This window comes from Diabrotica virgifera, chromosome 7 (assembly GCF_917563875.1).
Source record: "Diabrotica virgifera virgifera chromosome 7, PGI_DIABVI_V3a".
NCBI lineage: Eukaryota > Metazoa > Arthropoda > Insecta > Coleoptera > Chrysomelidae > Diabrotica > Diabrotica virgifera.
The window spans coordinates 241,576,728-241,596,838 of NC_065449.1; the positions used below are offsets into that span (position 1 = coordinate 241,576,728).

General features: G+C 34.7%; 1 protein-coding gene across 4 annotated transcripts in view; it reads left to right on the forward strand.

Annotated features, from left to right (window-relative positions):
- Nucleotides 1-16,558, forward strand: part of LOC114342188 (D-2-hydroxyglutarate dehydrogenase, mitochondrial) — a 201,249-nt gene extending 184,691 nt beyond the window's left edge. For all 4 annotated transcript variants that reach the window (XM_050655653.1, XM_028292979.2, XM_050655654.1 and 1 more), the window contains 6 exons: nt 913-1,110; nt 2,305-2,498; nt 4,456-4,624; nt 7,382-7,668; nt 9,640-9,805; nt 13,467-16,558. In XM_050655653.1, coding sequence (XP_050511610.1) covers nt 913-1,110; nt 2,305-2,498; nt 4,456-4,624; nt 7,382-7,668; nt 9,640-9,805; nt 13,467-13,720 — 1,268 coding nt within the window. In that variant the 3' untranslated portion in view covers nt 13,721-16,558. The remainder of the gene's footprint in view (nt 1-912; nt 1,111-2,304; nt 2,499-4,455; nt 4,625-7,381; nt 7,669-9,639; nt 9,806-13,466) is intronic.
- Nucleotides 16,559-20,111: the final 3,553 nt, after the last annotated feature.

Here is a 20,111-nt window from a genome sequence, read left to right on the forward strand (position 1 = left end):
ATTAGTTGACTATGCATTATTGCCGACTGGTGTTTCTAACAAATCTAGGTGACCTACTTAATTGTAAACAAATGTGTATGTTTTGGTTTTGTTTCTAGTACATTTAAGAATTAAATGAATATGTCTTGATCTTAATTTTGGGTGTTGATAAACCCTTACAAACGGCACATGGAGAATCATGAGAAACAACGAGGTTAATGAATGGAATGAGGTTATGATATTGTACGTTTTATGAAAAGTCAAAGACTGTCATGGCTGGGACATGTGCAGAGACAAGACGATGCAAAAACAATAAAGAAAATATTACAATGGAAGCCGATAGAAAGGCGAAAAAAAGAAGACCCAGGACGAGATGGTTGGATGACGTGGAAGACGACCTGAAAACCATGAACATAACACAATGGAGAAGTGCACAAGAGAGATCTGATGGAAGAACATAGCCAGTCAAGCAAAGACCCATGCAGGGTTATGCTGCCAAAAGAAAAGAAGAAGAACAGAAGTGATGCGGTATTGGTCGGAATTCTCTTCCTGACTGAGACTAACTGCTGATTGAAGGTGGTTTTCGAAAAGGTGCGCTATTTATATTCTTGGATTGTATACGGGATTTGCCGGTTGGTGCGAGTCGGTACTAAAATTTTCGATGCATCTGAATCTAAATTTTTGTTTCATAGCAATCAGGTCTCACATATCTCTTCTCAAATATCTTATAACTCTTTAAATGTAGATCATAGCTCTTTAAATTAACAGAAAAAACTGTGTATAATATTATAATTTTTAAAGTGGTCTCTCATATATTTCAGTACCTACAGTAATAATTGTTAATAAATACAGCTTTCTAGTAAATACAGTTGTATATTCCAATCGCTCTTACATTATATTAGATTTTTTTATATTCAACACAATATTTTTCAGGTTATAGTCAGTGCGTCCTCAAACCCAAAACTACCGAAGAAGTATCAAAAATTCTATCTTATTGTAATAAGCACCGAATAGCTGTTTGTCCACAAGGAGGTAACACAGGGCTTGTCGGTGGATCTGTTCCAGTTTTTGATGAAGTGATTTTGTGGACAGGGCTTATGAACGAAATTGACAGTTTAGACGAAACATCAGGTACGTTATTGAATGTAATCTTTCAGATGTTATGAAATTCTCAGGGATGTTATGTTACTCTAACAGCCATATAGATAAACGGCATTTCATTTTTATTTGAGCTACCACAAGTCCTCCTGATGAGACGAAAAACGTTGAAACAAGTGTAGAAGAACGGTTGAGCTCGAATTGAAAAGAAATGCAATCGTCTACTTCCATTTTAAACGCCTTTTCTCTACGTAAACATTGCAAAAGATGGGTGTTTTGCAGGGTAAACTGTAGATATATTGTCGGAATAAAGGTTATTATTAACATCGCCCAATAGTTTCCAGCAAGCTTGGATTCGCAGTTCAACTAATTCACCATCTAAGAGAAGACTCTTGACTTCTTGTTGCTTCATGTAGAGGTCGCTACTAGGCGTACTCAGACATGTTATGTTATTATAACAGCCATAGAAGTAAACAGCATTTCATTTTAATTAGAGCTATCACAAGGCTTCCTGATGAGACGTAAACGTCGAAACACATGTAGAAGAATGGTGGAGCCCGAATTAAAAAGAAATGCAATTATATATGTAGGATTGTAAATAGTTTAACTTATATTTTAAATTCCCCTGTATATCATTTTTCTTAATTATTAGTACGAGAACGGGATAAGGGTCTCACGTATGGACGTTGGCACAGTGCAGAACGAATTGGGGATTACGGCGACGGTAGCGGACTACTTTTAACTATATAGTTTTAGTTTATTGGAAAAAGACGGCGGCGGGTCGGTACATACTTTGAACCAATTTTAATTGAGTTCTTTCACAGGAAAAAAGAGATTAGCCTAAGAGGGTTGGTTTTAGCGTAGGGAACTAGAACGAATACAGGCAGTCGATTATAACATCACAGCGACGACAGACGCGCTCTGAGGGATAATACTTAGAAAAAGACGAATTAAGACGGGTATTATATTGATTAGACGCAAATTATCTATAAATACATTTCTTTTTTGTAAGAATAAGAACACGTAAGATTCTGGTCGCAATTACACACTTTTACACTTTTACATTTCGTCAATTTAATAGTATGAATAATTTAGTCATCTATTTTATTAATTAAAACTGTTAAACATCAAACGGACTTTTATTACGATTGTCTTTAAAGGAATCCTACATATAGGTACTTTTCCTGTGCTTGGCATTTAGTTACACAAAATAATTTTCTGTTTTAGGTGTTCTAACATGTCAAGCTGGATGTATATTAGAAAATTTGGAAAGCTACGTATCAGAACGAGGTCTGATGATTCCTCTTGACCTGGGAGCAAAAGGATCCTGTCATATTGGTGGAAATGTTTCGACCAACGCTGGTGGCCTGAGATTAATACGATATGGAAATTTGCATGGTAGTGTTTTAGGTATAGAAGCGGTAAGTTAAGTCATGAATTGAATCCAATAAAGCATCTCTGATGCCCATATCATTTCTGAAACACAATTAGAACGATGGTTTTCACTTACATTTTCACCTAAATTTTAGTGAATGAGATGAGACTTCAAACGGTACTCGTTTTATCTTTTACAGTTGGATTTTTTAGGTAGTGTGACAAATGTAGATTGGAGCCCTTGCCTGGGTATCTTTCCAGTATTATATGTTCTATTAAAAACCCAAGTACAAGATTAATACTCTCCTCCTCCAAATCCCAAGATTTCTAATGTAGTTACTTCTGCTATATCTTTGATATTTGTCCATATATCAACTAAATCTGTAGTGTCTATGTATTCTTTTGAAACATCAGAAGCAACAGTATGTATTCAATAATTGTGTCAAAAGTATATTACTCTACGGAGCAGACACTTGGAAGCACAATAAATAGGCTACAGACTTTTATAAATAGGTTCTTAAGAAAGATCCTAAAAAAGAAAGATCCACTGGCCTACTAAAATATCGAATGTAGAACTATGGAAAAGAACAAAACAAACCAGTATAATATCAACAATTAAGCAGAAGAAATGGAATTGGATTGGCCATACGTTAAGGGATGGTCCCAATAACATCACAAGACAAGCACTCGAATATCAACCTGAGGGGACAAGAAAGAGGGGAAGACTAGATAACTCCTGGAAGAAAACAGTAACCAGAGAACACAACAGAATCGGCTTAACATGGGAGGAGTGAAAACAAAGCAAGAAACATATTAGAATAGAAGGTGAAGGTACGCAGATTAACCAGAGAATAAACACAAAGTTGTGTACCTACATAGCTGAAGAATTTTGTTATTGTGCGTCAGAGCGACAAGGTTTACCTACTTTGTTAATCTCAGTGTGATTTTTTTAGTCTGATTCTTACTTGAGCTACCAGTGGATTTTGATCATATCGGATGTCTGTTACCGGGTAGGTTTTAACAGATTTTTGGTCCTACTACTATTGGTTTACAACGTTCTCCAACGCCTGCCGACTCTCAACCGCCATTCTTCTCTGTTTAACCATAGACCTGGACGGATTTCTCTTTCCTCTAGTTCTTTTTCAATTCCCTACCAACAGCTTCTTCTCGGCCTTCCTTTTTTCCGTTCTCCGGTGTCCACGTCAAAATCTGTTTAGGGATCTGTACCATATTAGTTGTTTTGTTATATGTATGTATACACCGTTCTTAGGCGTCAACGCCCTTCGGTAGGGATCTATGGAGGAGTATCACCAAGCCGCAAGCCCTTATCCCTTGCCGTACCGCTCCTCCATAGGCCGATCCGACGCCAGTTTATCCAGACCAAGCCGTAGACTCTATTGAGTTTTATACTACGGCGTTGGCCTTTTATAAATTTCATGACCTAGCTGAGGCTCGAACCAGCGACCGCAAATCGCAAATCCACTAAACTTGTCGATAGACTGAGCCCCAGCCAACTGGACCGTCAAGACCGAACGGTCTGTTTTGTTATATGCCATCAATTATTGCAAGCGTGACTTGTGACTTCCATCATTTCTCGTATTCTCTCATTTGATAGGTATCCGATTTGCCGGCTACTCTTCTCTAGAAGTCCAGATTTTTTGACATTTCGGAATCTTGTGTTGGTATTTCGTGTGGTTATATACCCTTGTCCCTGAGAAATACTTACGGATTAAACGAAGAAAATAATAACTGATACCAATAGAATCACCAAAATTTAAATATGTCGACCATGTAATCAAAATAGACGAATTTTTGAATGACTTCAATTAATATTACAGGGAGGGATATACGGTAGACGAGGACCTGGACGCTGCAGAATTTCATAGCTTAAAAATCTGCATATACGCTTTATGAGGTCGAAACTCTTTACAGTAAGAAGGAAAAAAACTGTAACTTTTTGTGTTATTGTTTTCTCATTACTTAAAATTTGTATGTCTGTTTCAGGTTAAAGCTAATGGGGAAGTTGTGGACTGCTTAAGTACATTAAAGAAAGACAATACAGGATATCATTTAAAACATCTTTTTATGGGATCTGAAGGAACATTAGGAATCGTTACGAAAGTTGCAATTAATTGCCCTCCTAAGCCCAAGGCTTATAATGTGGCGTTTTTAGGTAAAGTAATAAAATATGTTTTATACTTCCCATGAGAAACATTTGGTGGTGAGAAATTGAAAAAAATTCCAACTCAATCTGTGTTTAGAAAAGTTATCAGGAATTTGTTTCAAGCTGTGTTCAATTGGTTTTGTAAGGCTCGAAACATGAACTTGCAATGAGCATGAACAATATAAGCGAGGTTGCTACAGCTTCTGCCGCTTCTCGAATTTCGACCGCCATCGATTTCTGTCAATCCATTCGTCTTCTTTGATGGCTCTGTCTCTCATAATGTGCCTTACATTTTCTTCCCTGGCAACTGAAGGCCTTCCCCTTCTACTTCTTTGTTGTGGTATGTAATTTAAAGCTTTCTTTGGCCATCTATCTTCATTCATTCGTTTCACGTGACCATATCACACTAGAGTTGTCTCGTTTCAATTCTATCTACACTGGAATATACAGTAGTTGTCCTTCTTTTAATATCCTCATTCCTGATGTGGTCTTTTTTGGATATACCACATGGTCTCCTTAGGTAATCCATTTCTACTACTTCTATTCTTTTTCTATCTTTTTTCCAGATCTGCCAAACTTCTATCCCATAAGTCATAATTATTAGAAATATAAGATAATAAAAGGTACAAATAAAAGTAAAAACTATTTTTATTTTAACCGAACCGTATTATTACAATAATATACAAACAAAGAAATTAAGATGTTTTCTTTACAAAATATTCTAACAGACTGAATACCAAAAACAGAACTTTAACACTGTTCTCACATTCATAATATGTAACATGATACTTTTTCGCAATTCTACGCAAGAGGTATATCGAATTTATTATTTATTTACCTTTATGCATTCGGAGAAGTGGCCCGCCCATGAAGACTATTCTAACACTTAACAAAAATTATAATTTATAGTTGAGTACATATTAAGTAAATTCCAGCAATAATAGGTTCTACCAAGGTGCGATAGATTGTCAGTTTCGTTTTTTGTCATATCTTTAAACCATAGCAGAGAGCTTAGAATGTTTACTGCTTTTTTGCCCAGCTGCGTTCTGTTTTCGATGTATCTTTTTGTAGGGCCTTCTTTATATATTGTAGATCCGAGATATTTATATTCTTTACATGTTTTTGTGGTTCTGTCTAATTTCTAACTCTGGAGCTTCTTGATCATTCCCTATTTTAAGATACTCTGTCTTTGACATATTCATATTGATGCCCCATTTTTCATATTCTTTCTTTAGTTTTCTAAACATGTAGTCCATGTCTTCCTCATCATTCGCTACGACTACCTGATCATTTGCGAAAAACAAAGTTATTAGACATTTACCACCGCCTATGTCTATTCCCATTCCGGATACTTGTTTCCTCCACTGCTCTAGCGATGATTGAATATATATTTTAAATAATGTCGGAGACAGACAGCATCCTTGTTTAAGTCCCTTTGTTATTGGAAATGATTCAGATGCAAAGTTTCCTTCTTTAACGACACTTCTTGCATTTTTGTATACATTTGCGCATCCATTACTCTCTACTGAGACCTACTTTCGTCAATGTTTGAAACGGTTTTTTCAAAGGTACCGTATCGTTTGCCTTCTCTTGCCAATATCTGTGCCTATAATTCACATATAACAAAAATATACCTATGCATCGAAAAATGACATGTCTGTGTCCTGAAACAAAAACTGCCAAACAGCAAATTGCAATTTTGTTCTATGCAAACATGGAAGGTGAAGGAAGAACCACTTATAATAGGCAAAAGCAAAATTACTTGACGTTTTAAGGGGAGCACACTGCAAAGATCTCCGCAACAACCTGACAAAAAACAATAATGTGCCTTTAATATGAATGTCGGGTCATAAAGGTATGCATGGGAATGCACAGGGACAGGTTGGCAAAACAAGGCTCGAGAAAAACCTTTAAAGGCGAACCTTTCTTTGGCATCACTAAAGATGCTGCGAAAAACTAGGTTCAGAAATCGCTGATAAGGAATCATCAGAAGAAATGGGGAGCCACCTAAGACCAAATATAGACTAAAAAAATTATCAAGAATATTGATAAATCACTCTCGAACAATTTGATGAACCTCAATAAACAAGAGATTAAAACGGTCACTGAAATGATCACTGGACATTGCCATTACCACATATACAAACTAGGTCAGGTGAATAAACCGTAGTGCAGAAAGAGCGAAATTGAAGAAGAGACTGCCGCAACACATACTATGCCATTGCAATGTGCTAAGTGATGTAAGGCAGGAATTCACTGATCAACTGAAGTTTGAACCACAACAGATCCTAAAACTACCAATAAGAAAACTGTTGGCCTTCGTTGAGGAAAAAAACCAAGGTATGGTACAAATACTTTACAACCAAGTGCCAGAGACTAACGAGTCTCGCCTAATTTAATAAGAAGAAGGAGAGAAGGGGCCACATGTCGATAAGTTTCCTCTTTAATGACTATCCAACAAAAAGGCATTGATGACAGCAGACATTAGGAGGACAAATTTAACATGAAGACAAAAAAGCAGAATAGAAAAGTGGTGTTGTTTCTGGATAATGCTACGTCTCACTACAATACTGCACTGGAAAATGTGAAATTTATTTTTCTTCCGCCCAATACTACCTCACATTGCGAAGGACCAAGATATTATCCAGAATTTTAAAATGGTCTCGTCATATTTGTTTCTGTTGTCTGTAAAAGTTCATCACTGCTTTGGTTTTGTGAAATACAGTTCCTCTAACCTTACTTTATGTTTGATTCACATTTTTTTAGGTTTAAATACCTTTGAAGATGTCCTGAAAACTCTCAGAAAAGCCCGAGAAGAATTGGGAGAAATCCTGGCATCATGTGAACTGATAGACGACTTGAGCTTAGATCTGGTAACGACTCATCTTAACGTTAAACCACCATTTGAGCCTTATCCTTTTCATATGTTGATCGAAACCCACGGTAGCAATGCTGAACACGACGAACAAAAAATGAACAACTTCTTAGAAAATATAATGGCAAAGGGATTAGTAATGAATGGAACAACTACTAATGAAGTTAGTAAAATGAAGGTAAGTTTAATTTAAAAATATTTATATCAATCCGAAAAAACCAAAATGTACCTCAACCTTGCACAATAAACGGGCACATTTTAGAACAGGTCAACAAGTTCAACTACCTGGGATGTTTAATTGATATCAGCCTAAATCCCGATCTAGAATCGAACAGGTCAGAAAATCTTTCGAAAAAATCAAAAGACTGCTACGTCACTCTCGAATAAAACTCAAAATTCGACTATGTTTATCTTACGTCAGGTCGACTCTTCTCTATGCAGTTGAGATTGAGACGTGGACCCTTAAAACATCAACCGAAATAAATTGGAAGCCTTTGAAATGTGGATCTGCCAGAGAATCCTCAAAATTTTATGGACGTTGCATACTTCAAACGGATAAGTGCTGCACAGAATAGGCAAGTAACGAAAACTTTTCAACACAGTGAAAGTTAGAAAAACATCACACCTAGGCCACATACTGAGAAATAATAAGTACCAATATGCTCAATCAGACGCATATGTGGGGTAGACAATATATAAATACCTGGATAAAGAACAGAAAAGAAGAGTGGAATGAGCACATAAGCAGGATGTGTGAATCAAGGATAGTAAGAATAGCCAGGGACAAGTCACCGCTAGGCAGGAGAAGTATAGGACGCCCAAGGAAAAGATGAAATGACAACTTAGGGGCAGAATGAAAGACACCGTTGAAGAAAAACAGGTAGTACTGCCTATATAAAAGAAGAAGAATATGCTCAACTAATAGTAAAAGGAAATATCGGGGGAAAGAGGGACTAGGAAGGAAAAGACTATCGTGGCTAAAAAACATCCGGCAATGGACAGGGCTAAATTTTGAACAGTTTGCAAGACAGAGAAGAGTTTGCAATTGTAGTAGCTAACCTTCATTGAGGAGAGGGCGCTTTAAAAGAGAACATTTAATTTAAAAATATTGATATCTAGTGTAAAAGAAGCAAAAAGACGTGTAGGTACATACTTGTAATTTTATGTGATTTTCTGTCAAGCTGACGAAATGTCTTACTGACTCAAGTTGTTGTGAAGCTCAGATGCTTAACCCTTGACTTTTATATTGCACTTACCTAACAGCTCCTCCTTTGTCATTCTTGTCATGCGGCTCTACACAAATAATGCAGCAGACGCTGCTTTAATGCTGATGGTAAAGAACTCCTATCATATTGATTTCTGTCTACAGTGAATGAATGAGCGAATTTTACGTTTACATGAAGTTGTTATTCCCAGTTTTTTGCAGTACATGTTTTTTCGTCGTTAAAAACACTCTTTGTAATTGACTTCATCATTATTTTGTGCACTTAGTTGACTGCTTTAAACGCTGTTTGAACTTTGGTTGACTTTTCTTCAAAGCTGACGTGCTTGGTGCTTTAACTTGGTAGGAAGACTACTTTGGATTCTGCTGCCGATATTTCATATTTTGCCTCCTGACACGTTTCTTCAAATTTTAATGACTTGCACCACACTCACATCAAGACCTTAAATAAAACAATCTCTCAATGTTTGATCAAGAAAGCTGCCATATTTACATGAAACTGGTGAGGTCTTCAAATACCGCATAGGGCTAAGGGCAAAGATAATGATGAGTGCCTTTAACTATGTACATAACTTCCTACGATTTAGATACCGATTCTTTAGGTCTTCCAGGTTTTGTAAATTCTGCCTTTCATTTTTTTTCTGATATTTTTATTTCTCCATATTGTTTCATTCAGGTAACATGCGACTCTGTTTGCTCTATTCACTTTATCTCCCACTTCTGTTTCCAGCTTTTCGTAGCTAGATAGTGTGATGATGAAACTCCATTATTTGTTCTATTATATGAACCTCCAGGTCTAATTTACATCTGAGTAGATTTGCTGTTTTAGCCATGCATAAAAATAACAAATAAAATTGTGAATGAATCATAATATACCTCAATAAACCAATAACAACAGGTGAATTAAATATAATCTAAATGTTTTAGACCATATGGGATTTGAGGGAGAGAATCACAGAATCGCTTACAAGAGATGGATATGTGTTTAAATACGATATTTCTCTTCCCACGGAACACTTCTATTCGCTAGTTCCCATCATGAGAGAAAGACTGGGAGATCTATCATTTAGAGTATGCGGCTACGGACATGTTGGTAAGTATCTATCTTTGCATTAAGTACAAACTTGTACTAACAACGTACAACAGCAATATCAACAATCTTACTTCCGATCCCTTTCCTTTTGTTTTAAGTTTCTGCCGGTTAAGAAGTACTTCATCAGCCAGACATTTTGGATGTCCCTCCCCTCATGATCTGGTTCTCCCATCTCTCTCTGGGTCTTTCAGTTTCTAGTGACCTTCTTAATCAGCAGATCGTTTTTCCTTCTCTCTATGTATCCTAGCTATCTTAGTCTCTAGGCTTTAACAAATCTAACTATATCTTCTCCCTTCATTACTCCGTTTTCCATTCTTTTATTGCCCATAATTCGTCTGATATTAATTTTTCTTTTTCTGTGGCACATTGTCTCAGCTGGTATGTAACTAATGGTCTGATTGCAACTCTGTATATTTTCAGTTTTGTATTTCTGGAAAATGACGGAGAGGCAGCGCTGAAAAATCTCTTTGAATTTACTAAAGCTAAATTTTTCACAGTTGATTACTGTGATTGTGTAGAGAAACATACTGCGGTCGGTCTACGAAACGTAGAACAGGGGTTACTGAGAGTGTATCAAAGTTGCTTTCCTACGAAGGTAATTAAATCCATTTACTAAGGCTAAAAATCAGTACACACATTCTAAATTGAATATAAATAAAAGTTATCATAGTCGGTCAGCTGTATGACGGGACAGAGCCGGTCAGTCGACCCCAATGAATGTACAGGATTATTCACTATATTTTGACCCCCTTGTAAAGTGCTTTATTTACAGAATTAGAAAAAAATGTAAAATACAAAAGTTATTCGATTTTTAATTATGATTTTTTGACATATATATATATATATATATATATATATATATATATATATATATATATATATATATATATATATATCAATTTTTTTTGTAAATGCGTATGGGGGTTCTAGCTCATTTAAAAGGTTATTTAATTCACTATACAGTACTATACATTTATACAGGGTGTCCAAAATTTTTTTTTTGAATTATATATTAAACAATTAATTTAATTAAAAAATTTTTTGGACACTCTGTATAATTAATCATGTTAATGTTTATATTACTGAAAAGGGAATTGAATATCCTTTCAAATGAGCACTCGACCCCTATTCCCATTTAAAAAAATAGTCGATTACGTCATCACGCCCAAATGGATGACGTCACTAGTACGATATATATGTAAAAAAAAGAACGTGTGTGTACTTTGTACGCACGTAAGAAGTTATACTTCTAAATATGATTTCAATGAAATAAATATACTTTCGGACAGTTTATTTGTATTTTATTTAAAGATTAAATTAATTTTTACTTACTACTTTCCAAAAATTTTTATTAAAACAATACCAAAAATTAAAAAAAGATTAGAAAACACCAGGAGTCGAACCGGGGACCTCTTGATCTCCAGTCCAACTCTCTACCACTGAGCTATACCCTTTTGTTTATCCGGGCTACAAGATTTCTCAGACATAGTGACAAACAGACGAAGTGAATTATAAAATACTTTAAATATTACTTATTATCTTATTCCCGAGAAAGTCCAAATACACAAAAATAATAGTTATTTATGATATAAATGTTAAAGTTATGTTTATAAAGTTATGTTTATAAGAAATTTATGACTATGAATCTGCAATCAATCACAAACAAGTCTGGCTAATTGGCTCTGTCAAAGCCATTTTCAAAAAAAAAAAAAAAATGGTAAAAGTACAATTTTAAGGCACGTATGTGAAAGTTTCGTGTGAAAGATTCGCTTCGTTCATTCTGCAATTCACATGAGTGCCTTAAAAATGTACTTTTTAACACGTAGGTACCTATATCATACAATATTTTTTCTACAAACGTCTTATATATCAACAATTATAATTTATTCATTCTCAATTACAGGACAATACCTACAAAACTTTTACTTGAACTTGACTGACATTCCATTTTTATATTTTTCTTGACATTACATCAAAACTGCCTATACTGTCAATACGTAAATCAGAATAACATCTACTTTTATTTTTGTAAATTCTAACAAATTTTAATAGTTTTTTTCTACAAACGTGTTAAAAATGCAATACAGTTTAAATTAAATTTTAAACCACCTTTTTCAAATTGCGCAAGTTGTATTATTAATATCTATTAATGTTAATAAATGAAATATAAATATTTTGACGTTCACAATTTCACTTTTAACTGCAGTGCCTTAAAACTTTTAAAGCACCGGTGCTTTAAAGTAGCATTTTTAACGCTCCTATGGAGTGCTGTAAATTGCATTTTTAACACCTTTGTAGAAAAATATATTTAAAAACACTAATATATTCTGTCCACACCTTTTCTGGACTGATAAATACATAAATTAAAACATTTAGTAACCAACTCCATACTGCCTGTGTGCGCAGATTAATAAAATTTCACCCTCAATGAAATCGCGCCCAAAGAAGTATAACTTCAAAAATCATAATTTAAAAGTTGAATAACTTTTGTATTTTACATTTTTTTCTAATTCTGTAAATAAAGCAGTTTACAAGGGGGTCAAAATATGGTGAATAACCCTGTACATTCATTGGGGCCGACCGACCGGCTCTGTCCCGTCATACAGCTGACCGACTATAATAACTTTTATTTATATTTAATTTAGAATGTGTGTACTGATTTTCAGCCTTAGTAAATGGATTTAATTACCTTCATAGGAAAGCAACTTTGATACCCTCTCAGTAACCCCTGTTCTACGTAATCAACTGTGAAAAATCTCCTCCTCCTCCTAAGTGCCTTCTTTATTGAGGTTGGCGATCAATATGGCAAATTTCTCTCTGTTCTGGGCTTGATGGATTAAGTCATTCCCTGTTGTGTGGGTCCAATCTCTGATGTTTCGGAGCCAGGATTTTTTCTTTCTTCCTATACCCCTTTTACCTTCGATTTTGCCTTCTAATATTACCTGAAGCTGCTCAAAGCTTTAGTAAATTCAGAGATTTTTCAGCGCTGCCTCTTGGACTAAAAGTTCTTGTCCTTCATTAGCCTATGATATTTCCAGTATGTTTTGATGCCTGCTAGTATTCGTTCCGCTGCTTCTTCACTTTTTTTATTTTTGCCATTCACAATAATTACTCCCAAATATTTAAATTGTTGAACTCTTTCAAAAGTGTAGTTTTCTATCTGATTTCCCTCGTTTTGTTATCTTCTCTTTTAGAGTGGAGTAGATATTTTGTTTTTCCTTCGTTACTTCTAGACCTCTTTTCTGTGCTTCGTTTGCTAGCTTCTTTTTTTTTGCTAGTTACTGCTTCTTTTAATATTTCCTTGTCTTTTTCCATAAGAACTATATCATCTGCAGGTGCTATTTGTGTTGAGGAGTGGACTGTAGTTCCTTTAATTCCGCTGGCATTGACTGTTCCCGCTACTGCTACGTTGAATAGTGTGGTTGACAGAGAATCGCCTGGTTGCACTCCTGTTTCTATTGCAATTGATTTTTTACTACCGTCTTCTGTTGGAGGTTCGATATGTTAATCATAAAAACTCATTTTTAAAAGTTTTATTTCAAATTTATTATTGTATTAAACTTTTATAAAAAAATAGTTACAAACTTATTAAATAACCTAGTCCATAGTTAAAAAAATATTAAATATTTACAGGCATTATCTACAATTTCTTTTTTTTTAGGTGACGGAAACATACATCTTAACATTTCAGTTCATGAATTTACAAAAGAAGTTCTAGAGCGAATTGAGCCCTATATTTACGAAGTCACAGCCAAATACAAGGGCAGTGTTAGCGCTGAACATGGCGTTGGATTCAGAAAACCGAAATACATCCATTATTCTAAAACCAAAGAGGCAATAGCTCTAATGAAACAGCTCAAGGCTTTAATGGATCCGAACGGTATCCTCAATCCTTATAAAGTGTTACCTCCATAATTATTGAGTTTTTATATGCTTGTTCAATTGAAATGCACCTTTGGTAAGGTTAGCCTTGGATGCAATTGTAATTACTCAACTGACGTTTTGTAATGTTAGTTATGTTTGTAAACGTCAAACTGACCAGTTCATACCATTTGTATGTAACTGTGGTTTTAAGTAATGTAACATCACTAGTGGGATTCCGGTAGGCGCCAGATTTCATGGCTTAAAAATAACAGAGATTGAACCGGTGTTGATTCAACAACTTTGTTTAGAGCCAGATTGGATAAAGACAGATTTGCCAATGTAGTCGCTAACCTCTACTAAAGGAGGCAGCACTGAATGTTTGCAGGCTTTAAAAATTCATACGCGAATGCAAGTAGTGTATGGAAAATGCTGCTTTGCTACAACTATCAAAGAATGGTGTCAAAAATTTTTAAGATGGCGACGAATAAGACGTCCAGATAAACTCTCTCACCTCAGTGTCTCACAAGTTAACCATTTTAAATACCTAGGATGTTGGATAAACGAGACACTCAATCCGGATGAAGAAATTAAAACTCGTATAGAAATTGCAAGAGGAGCATTTATGAAACTTTCTGTCTATTCTGAGCAACTCTCAGCTGAACTCTTACAACTAAGAATCAAGTTGTGGTCGTATACATGTGTACATGTGGTCGTATCGTAGAATGCTCAGAATATCTTGGGTTCAACGCATTTCAAACAGAGAAGTCTTAAACAGAGTAGGTCAACGCGAAGGTGATTTAACCAAGATGATAAAAAAGAGAAAACTTAAATATCTGGGGCATATAATGAGAGGTAGCAGATACAGGATGCTGCAGTTAATACTCAATGGAAAGATCGACGGAAAAAGACGGAAGAAATATTCATGGCTCCGAAACCTTCGTCAATGGACTGGCTTATCAGCAGATCAATTGTTACATGCCGCACAAGATCGAGAAAGATATCGGCAAATTGTTATAGAAGCTACCCACGCCTAAAAATTTGGGCACGGTTTTGTGTTTTTTTGCCTAAAAAACACAACTTAAATTTTGAAGATAGTGTCATTCTTCTGCACGATAATGATCTGTTACGGTTTTTTTAAACCTTCACAATTACTTTATATATTATGTTAAATTGAAAGATGTTTAAATACTTTAAAACCCTCTGGTTACGCCTATGGTAGTTCCTATAAAACAGTTGGTTCGTTCGCAAAAAGGTTCTGTTCTGTTGATTTGTTTAGGAATGGTTTGAGATTCTAGAAATATGCTGTCTTTCTCTCGTTCACAGGTTGTTCATAGGTTCTTGTCACGTAACTGAATCAATCAGTGGTTCCGTGCTTAAATGGTTCGTTTGAGTTGGAACTCAGATGGAATGACAGTAAGGACAGTGCTAGGATTGCAAAATTTAAGTTGTGTTTTGCTGATCCAGATTCATCCGCCATAAAATAGGTTGGTTTTACGAAAAACCATCGTCTAAGACGGATTTGAACCTACAAATTTTGTGTGCGGATGAATAATTTCGGTTTAGTTACTGTGACATAACCTCAGCTTGAGACACGTGAGTATCTTAAAAGACTATACTATAATCAATAGTTTTGGTCGTTGTTGTACGCTTGGACTAACGTCCTGTGTCTTTACTAGGCTTGTCCAACATCTGCGGTTGAGAAAAGGTCCTGTGACAATCCCTATCTGTTGGCCACATAAAACCTCAGGTAAAAACACAGGACGTATAATCTTTTAAGATACTCATGTGTCTCAAGCCGAGGTTATGGCACAGTAACTAAACCGAAATTATTCATCCGCACACAAAATTTATAGGTTCAAATCCGTCTTAGACGATGGTTTTTCGTAAAACCAAACTATTTTATGACGGATGAATCTGGATCAGCAAAACACAACTTAAATTTTGCAATCCTAGCACTGTCCTTACTGTCATTCCATCTGAGTTCCAACTCAGACGAAGCATTCAAGCACGGAACCACTAATTGATTCAGTTACGTGACAACCTGTGAACGAGAGAAAGACAGCATATTTCTAGAATCTCAAACCATTCCTAAACAAATCAACAGAACGGAACCTTTTTGCGAACGAACCAACTGTTTTATAGGAAGTACCATAGGCGTAACCAGGGGGTTTGAAAGTATTTAAATATCTTTCAATTTAACATAATAATATATAAATGAATTGTGAAGGTTTAAAAAAAAACCGTAACAGATCAGCCACATGTTGCCAAAGTAATTAAAGAAAATCTATAACGAAAAAGATGGACGATATTAGGGCATCCGCCCTACAGTCCCAATTTATCCCCTTGTGATTTTCACATCTTTGGGCCACTGAAAAGGTAATCGTTTTCTGTCGGATGAATAACTACAAAATGACGTAAAAGAATTATTCGAGTAAATTTTTTCGGGATCAAAGATGAGTTTCAATTGAACAAGTATTTATTATTAGTTGGTATTGGCTGGTTGGAGTATTGAAATATAACAGAAAATGGGAATGGTTTAGCAGAAGGTAAATGCTTTAATTTGCTTTAATGGAGGAAGTCCAGAAATACTCAACCACTAATACAAATATCGTATCGTCAATTAATATCTTCAAGAATTACTGGTACCAAAATGATGCCAAAAAATTATTTCTATTAATCTAGTTGTTTTAATTTTCTAGTGTTCTGCAGGAAAACCTAACATGCAACACAAAAATTCTTACTTCTCACTAGAAATAGCTCAAATAAAATTAAATTGAGAGAAATAGATTAAGAGGCTGTGAAAATTTAAGCATCTTTTTTGTTAATGACATGTTATATATTTTATGTATAAGTTAATTGTAAAATGTGAATAAATATTTTTTAAATGTTTTGTATTTGATTGATTTATCTTGAAGTTGTTTGCATTTAAAAATTGGATAAAAAACAAACGAAAATACAATCTATTTTTTAAGCGTCAGTTGTAAATCACATCGTAATAATTGCATTAGTTCCAATGGCCCGATTGAGGAAAAAGAAAAATTAACACTATGTAAAACATTATACAGAGTGGGCCAAAGAAAACAGTCCACCTCAATATTTGGTAGTATTTATTAGATTTTAAGGAAATGACGAAACAGGTCGATTATTGATCTAAAGGGGACACATTTTTACAGTACATACATCTGTCATTTGGCAACCCCCTCCCTTCCACTTCCCCACCCCTTATTTTTAAATAGGGAATAGGGGTCGTGTGCTAGCTCATTTGAAAGGTTATTCAATTCTCTCTTCAGTAATACTAACATTGACAATTATTTATACAGGGTGTCCAAGAAAAATTATTTTGAATTGAATTAATTGACACAAAAAGAAGAATGTATGTAATTTATTTAACTCACAATACATTCTACTGCTGACAGAAAACATAAAAAAATGTTTAATTGATAAATAAACATTGTTTGTTGCTTAAATTCAATATTCAACCTACCAAGAGGCAGATGAGTGGCAGCTTGAACATTCAAATTAAGCGAAAGGTAATGTTTATTTATCAAAAAACATTTTTTTCTATTTTGTGACAGCAGTAGAATGTATGTATTTTGAATTAAATAAATTACCTACATACATTCTTTTTTTTGTGCCAATTAATTTAATTAAAATATTTTTTTCTTGGTATAAATAATTATGTCAATGTTAGTATTACTGAAGAGAGAATTGAATAACCTTTCAAATGAGCTAGCACACGACCCCTATTCCCTGTTTAAAAATAAGGTGCGAGGGAAGTGGAAGGGAGGGGGTTGACAAATAACAGCGTGTACCGTAAAAATGTGTCCCCCTTGATTTGATGAAAAATCGACCTGTTTCGTCAGTTCCTTAAAATCTAATAAATACTTCCAAATATCGAGGTGGACTGTTTTCTTTGGCCCACAATGTATTATTCAAGAAGTCAAGAAAGTTCACAAGGATGTGGTGTCGGGATAAAACATTGATGAAGCGGTAGTAAATTTCATCCCATACTGAAACATAATTATACTCATACGATTAAAGAAGAACAAACCCAAAATTCAAAATAAACAAGTAATTGGACTTCGTAAGTCCTAGGTTTTCACCCAAAGTAATCGAAAGTAGAACTGGAAGTCGATATTTGAACTCTTCAATACGCTTTAATTGATGTGTTACATGTACTATTTCTGCGGCGATAATGGCACTTCTGGTTAGAACTTTTTAACCGGAAATAATATTGAAACCAAAATTTTCCATTTTTCTCATCCTGCTAAGGCACGTCGAATGATATATCGCTTATACTATTTCGGTGACTTTAAAACAGTACTTACGGTTGCAACCCGAAAAACGGAGATCTGATGTCAAATTTCTTATCTTTAACACTATCATTGGGTTAGCTTACATTCGACACCTCATTTGTCATTCTATCTGTAGATATTAATAACGGAGGAGTTGTATTCGCCGACGGACAGACAGACAGTCATGAAACCAGAAGTATATATTTATTCTCGTCTTGCGAAGGCGCGTCGAATAATATATCACTTTTACTATTCCGGTGACTTTAACACAGTACTTATGGTTGCTTTTCTAAAACCAGAAGTCATAGATCAAATTTCTCACCTTTAGTACCATTCTTGGATTATAAGCTTTCATTCGACACCTCATTTGTCATTATACCTGGTATAATGACGGAGGAGTTATATTCGCGGTCGGACGGACAGACAGCCTAGGTCAAATTTCTCACCTTTAGTACCATCATTGGATTATAAGCTTTCATTTGACATCTCATTTGTCATTCTACGTGGTATAATGACGGAGGAGTTGTGATCACAGACAGACGGACGTGGATAATTCAAAGTTTTCAAAATTGGGTGAAAACAACATTACGTTATGTAATATGTAATACAACTTCGGGTAAAACCAAAGAGTGGTATTGAAACTTTCTACGAAAACATGAAAATATTTATAGATCCGAACGAAAGTTTCACTTTCAATATTAACCATATTGAAAGTATGTATTTCAATATTGTTAATATTGAAAGTAAAACTTTATTAGAACTAATGTTCTGGTTACATACACCAATCGTGGCTTCTAAAAATTGCAAGCCAACGAATTGCCTTTTAGAAGCCACGAATGGTGTAACCAAAAGATTAGTTCTAATAAAGTTTTATTTTCAATATTGTTATTATTGGAAGTAAAACTTTCGTTTGTATTTAGCAGATGCCGCCACGGCATCAATAGTCATCATGATCTTTCGTTTGTGGACCTAGGCTGGCGGCCTGAATTTTAGTTGTTCACAGAGAATCAAATATGCGCTCTGTGAAGAAACCCCAATAAGGGTACTAACTAGAGTGCTTTTGGCGCCCTCTGAACTAACTAAAGTAAGACGGCTCTTTCGGTTCACAACGAAATGATATTTATTATTTATAAATCCATTAAAACGCAGAATGTTACAATTATAATGAGAGATTTCAACGGTGTAAAGGTTGGCGAAGAAGAAGTAAATAATATACAGGAGGATACGGTTTGGGAAACAGAAACGACAGGGGTGATAGGTATATCAAATTTTGACACAACAAGAATTTTGTTATAGCTAGAGCGAGTACATTGTTTAAACTGCCAAAGAGAAGACTATATACATGGAAGCAACCAGCAGATTAAGAAGAGAATTGTTACACTCCAATAGACGGTTATTAGACAAAGATATAGTAACACAATTATATCATCAAACAAGCTGAAAATGCGAGCATTACCTTAACGAAAACTGTGTTTATTTACGTATTTTAATTCATAATATGGAAAATTGCTATTATGAAAAGTTGTTTAGAATTAAAAATTATGTTTTAATGTGCAATTATATCATTCTAATTTAAATGTTGTGAACTATAAGGATCGAAATTCATATTTTTGAAGTTATACTTCTTTAGGCGCGATTAAGAGTAAAATTTCATAATACTGCGCGCATGCGCACACAAACAGTATGGTATAAACGTTATACGAGATCTGATTGGGTGTTAAAATCATCTGTCAATAATTGTTCAATATGGAGATTTTGGATAAACAAATTAATGTTGTGTATATTAGTTTTTATTGTTGTGATGGCAGAGAAAAAAGTTTATAATATTGTAGTGACTTTTGAAATAGTTTTTAAAAGCGACAGGTACGTAATAATTGTAAATGTTTCAGTATCCTAATAAAAAATTGATAGGTACCTACCTACATATTTGGAAAATTTAAAAAGAACCTACCAAAATAGTATGTAATGCTTTGATTTACATAATTTGATTAGCATCAAAATTTCTATCAATATTCACCTAATATATTATTTTCTTACTCTATGTTTTGTTGTATGGTAATATTTCTTTCAATTCTAAATAATTTCAATTCAAAATCAAAATAATTTGGTTAAATTTAGAACCGTCAAAAGTTTAATCCGTTTATTTA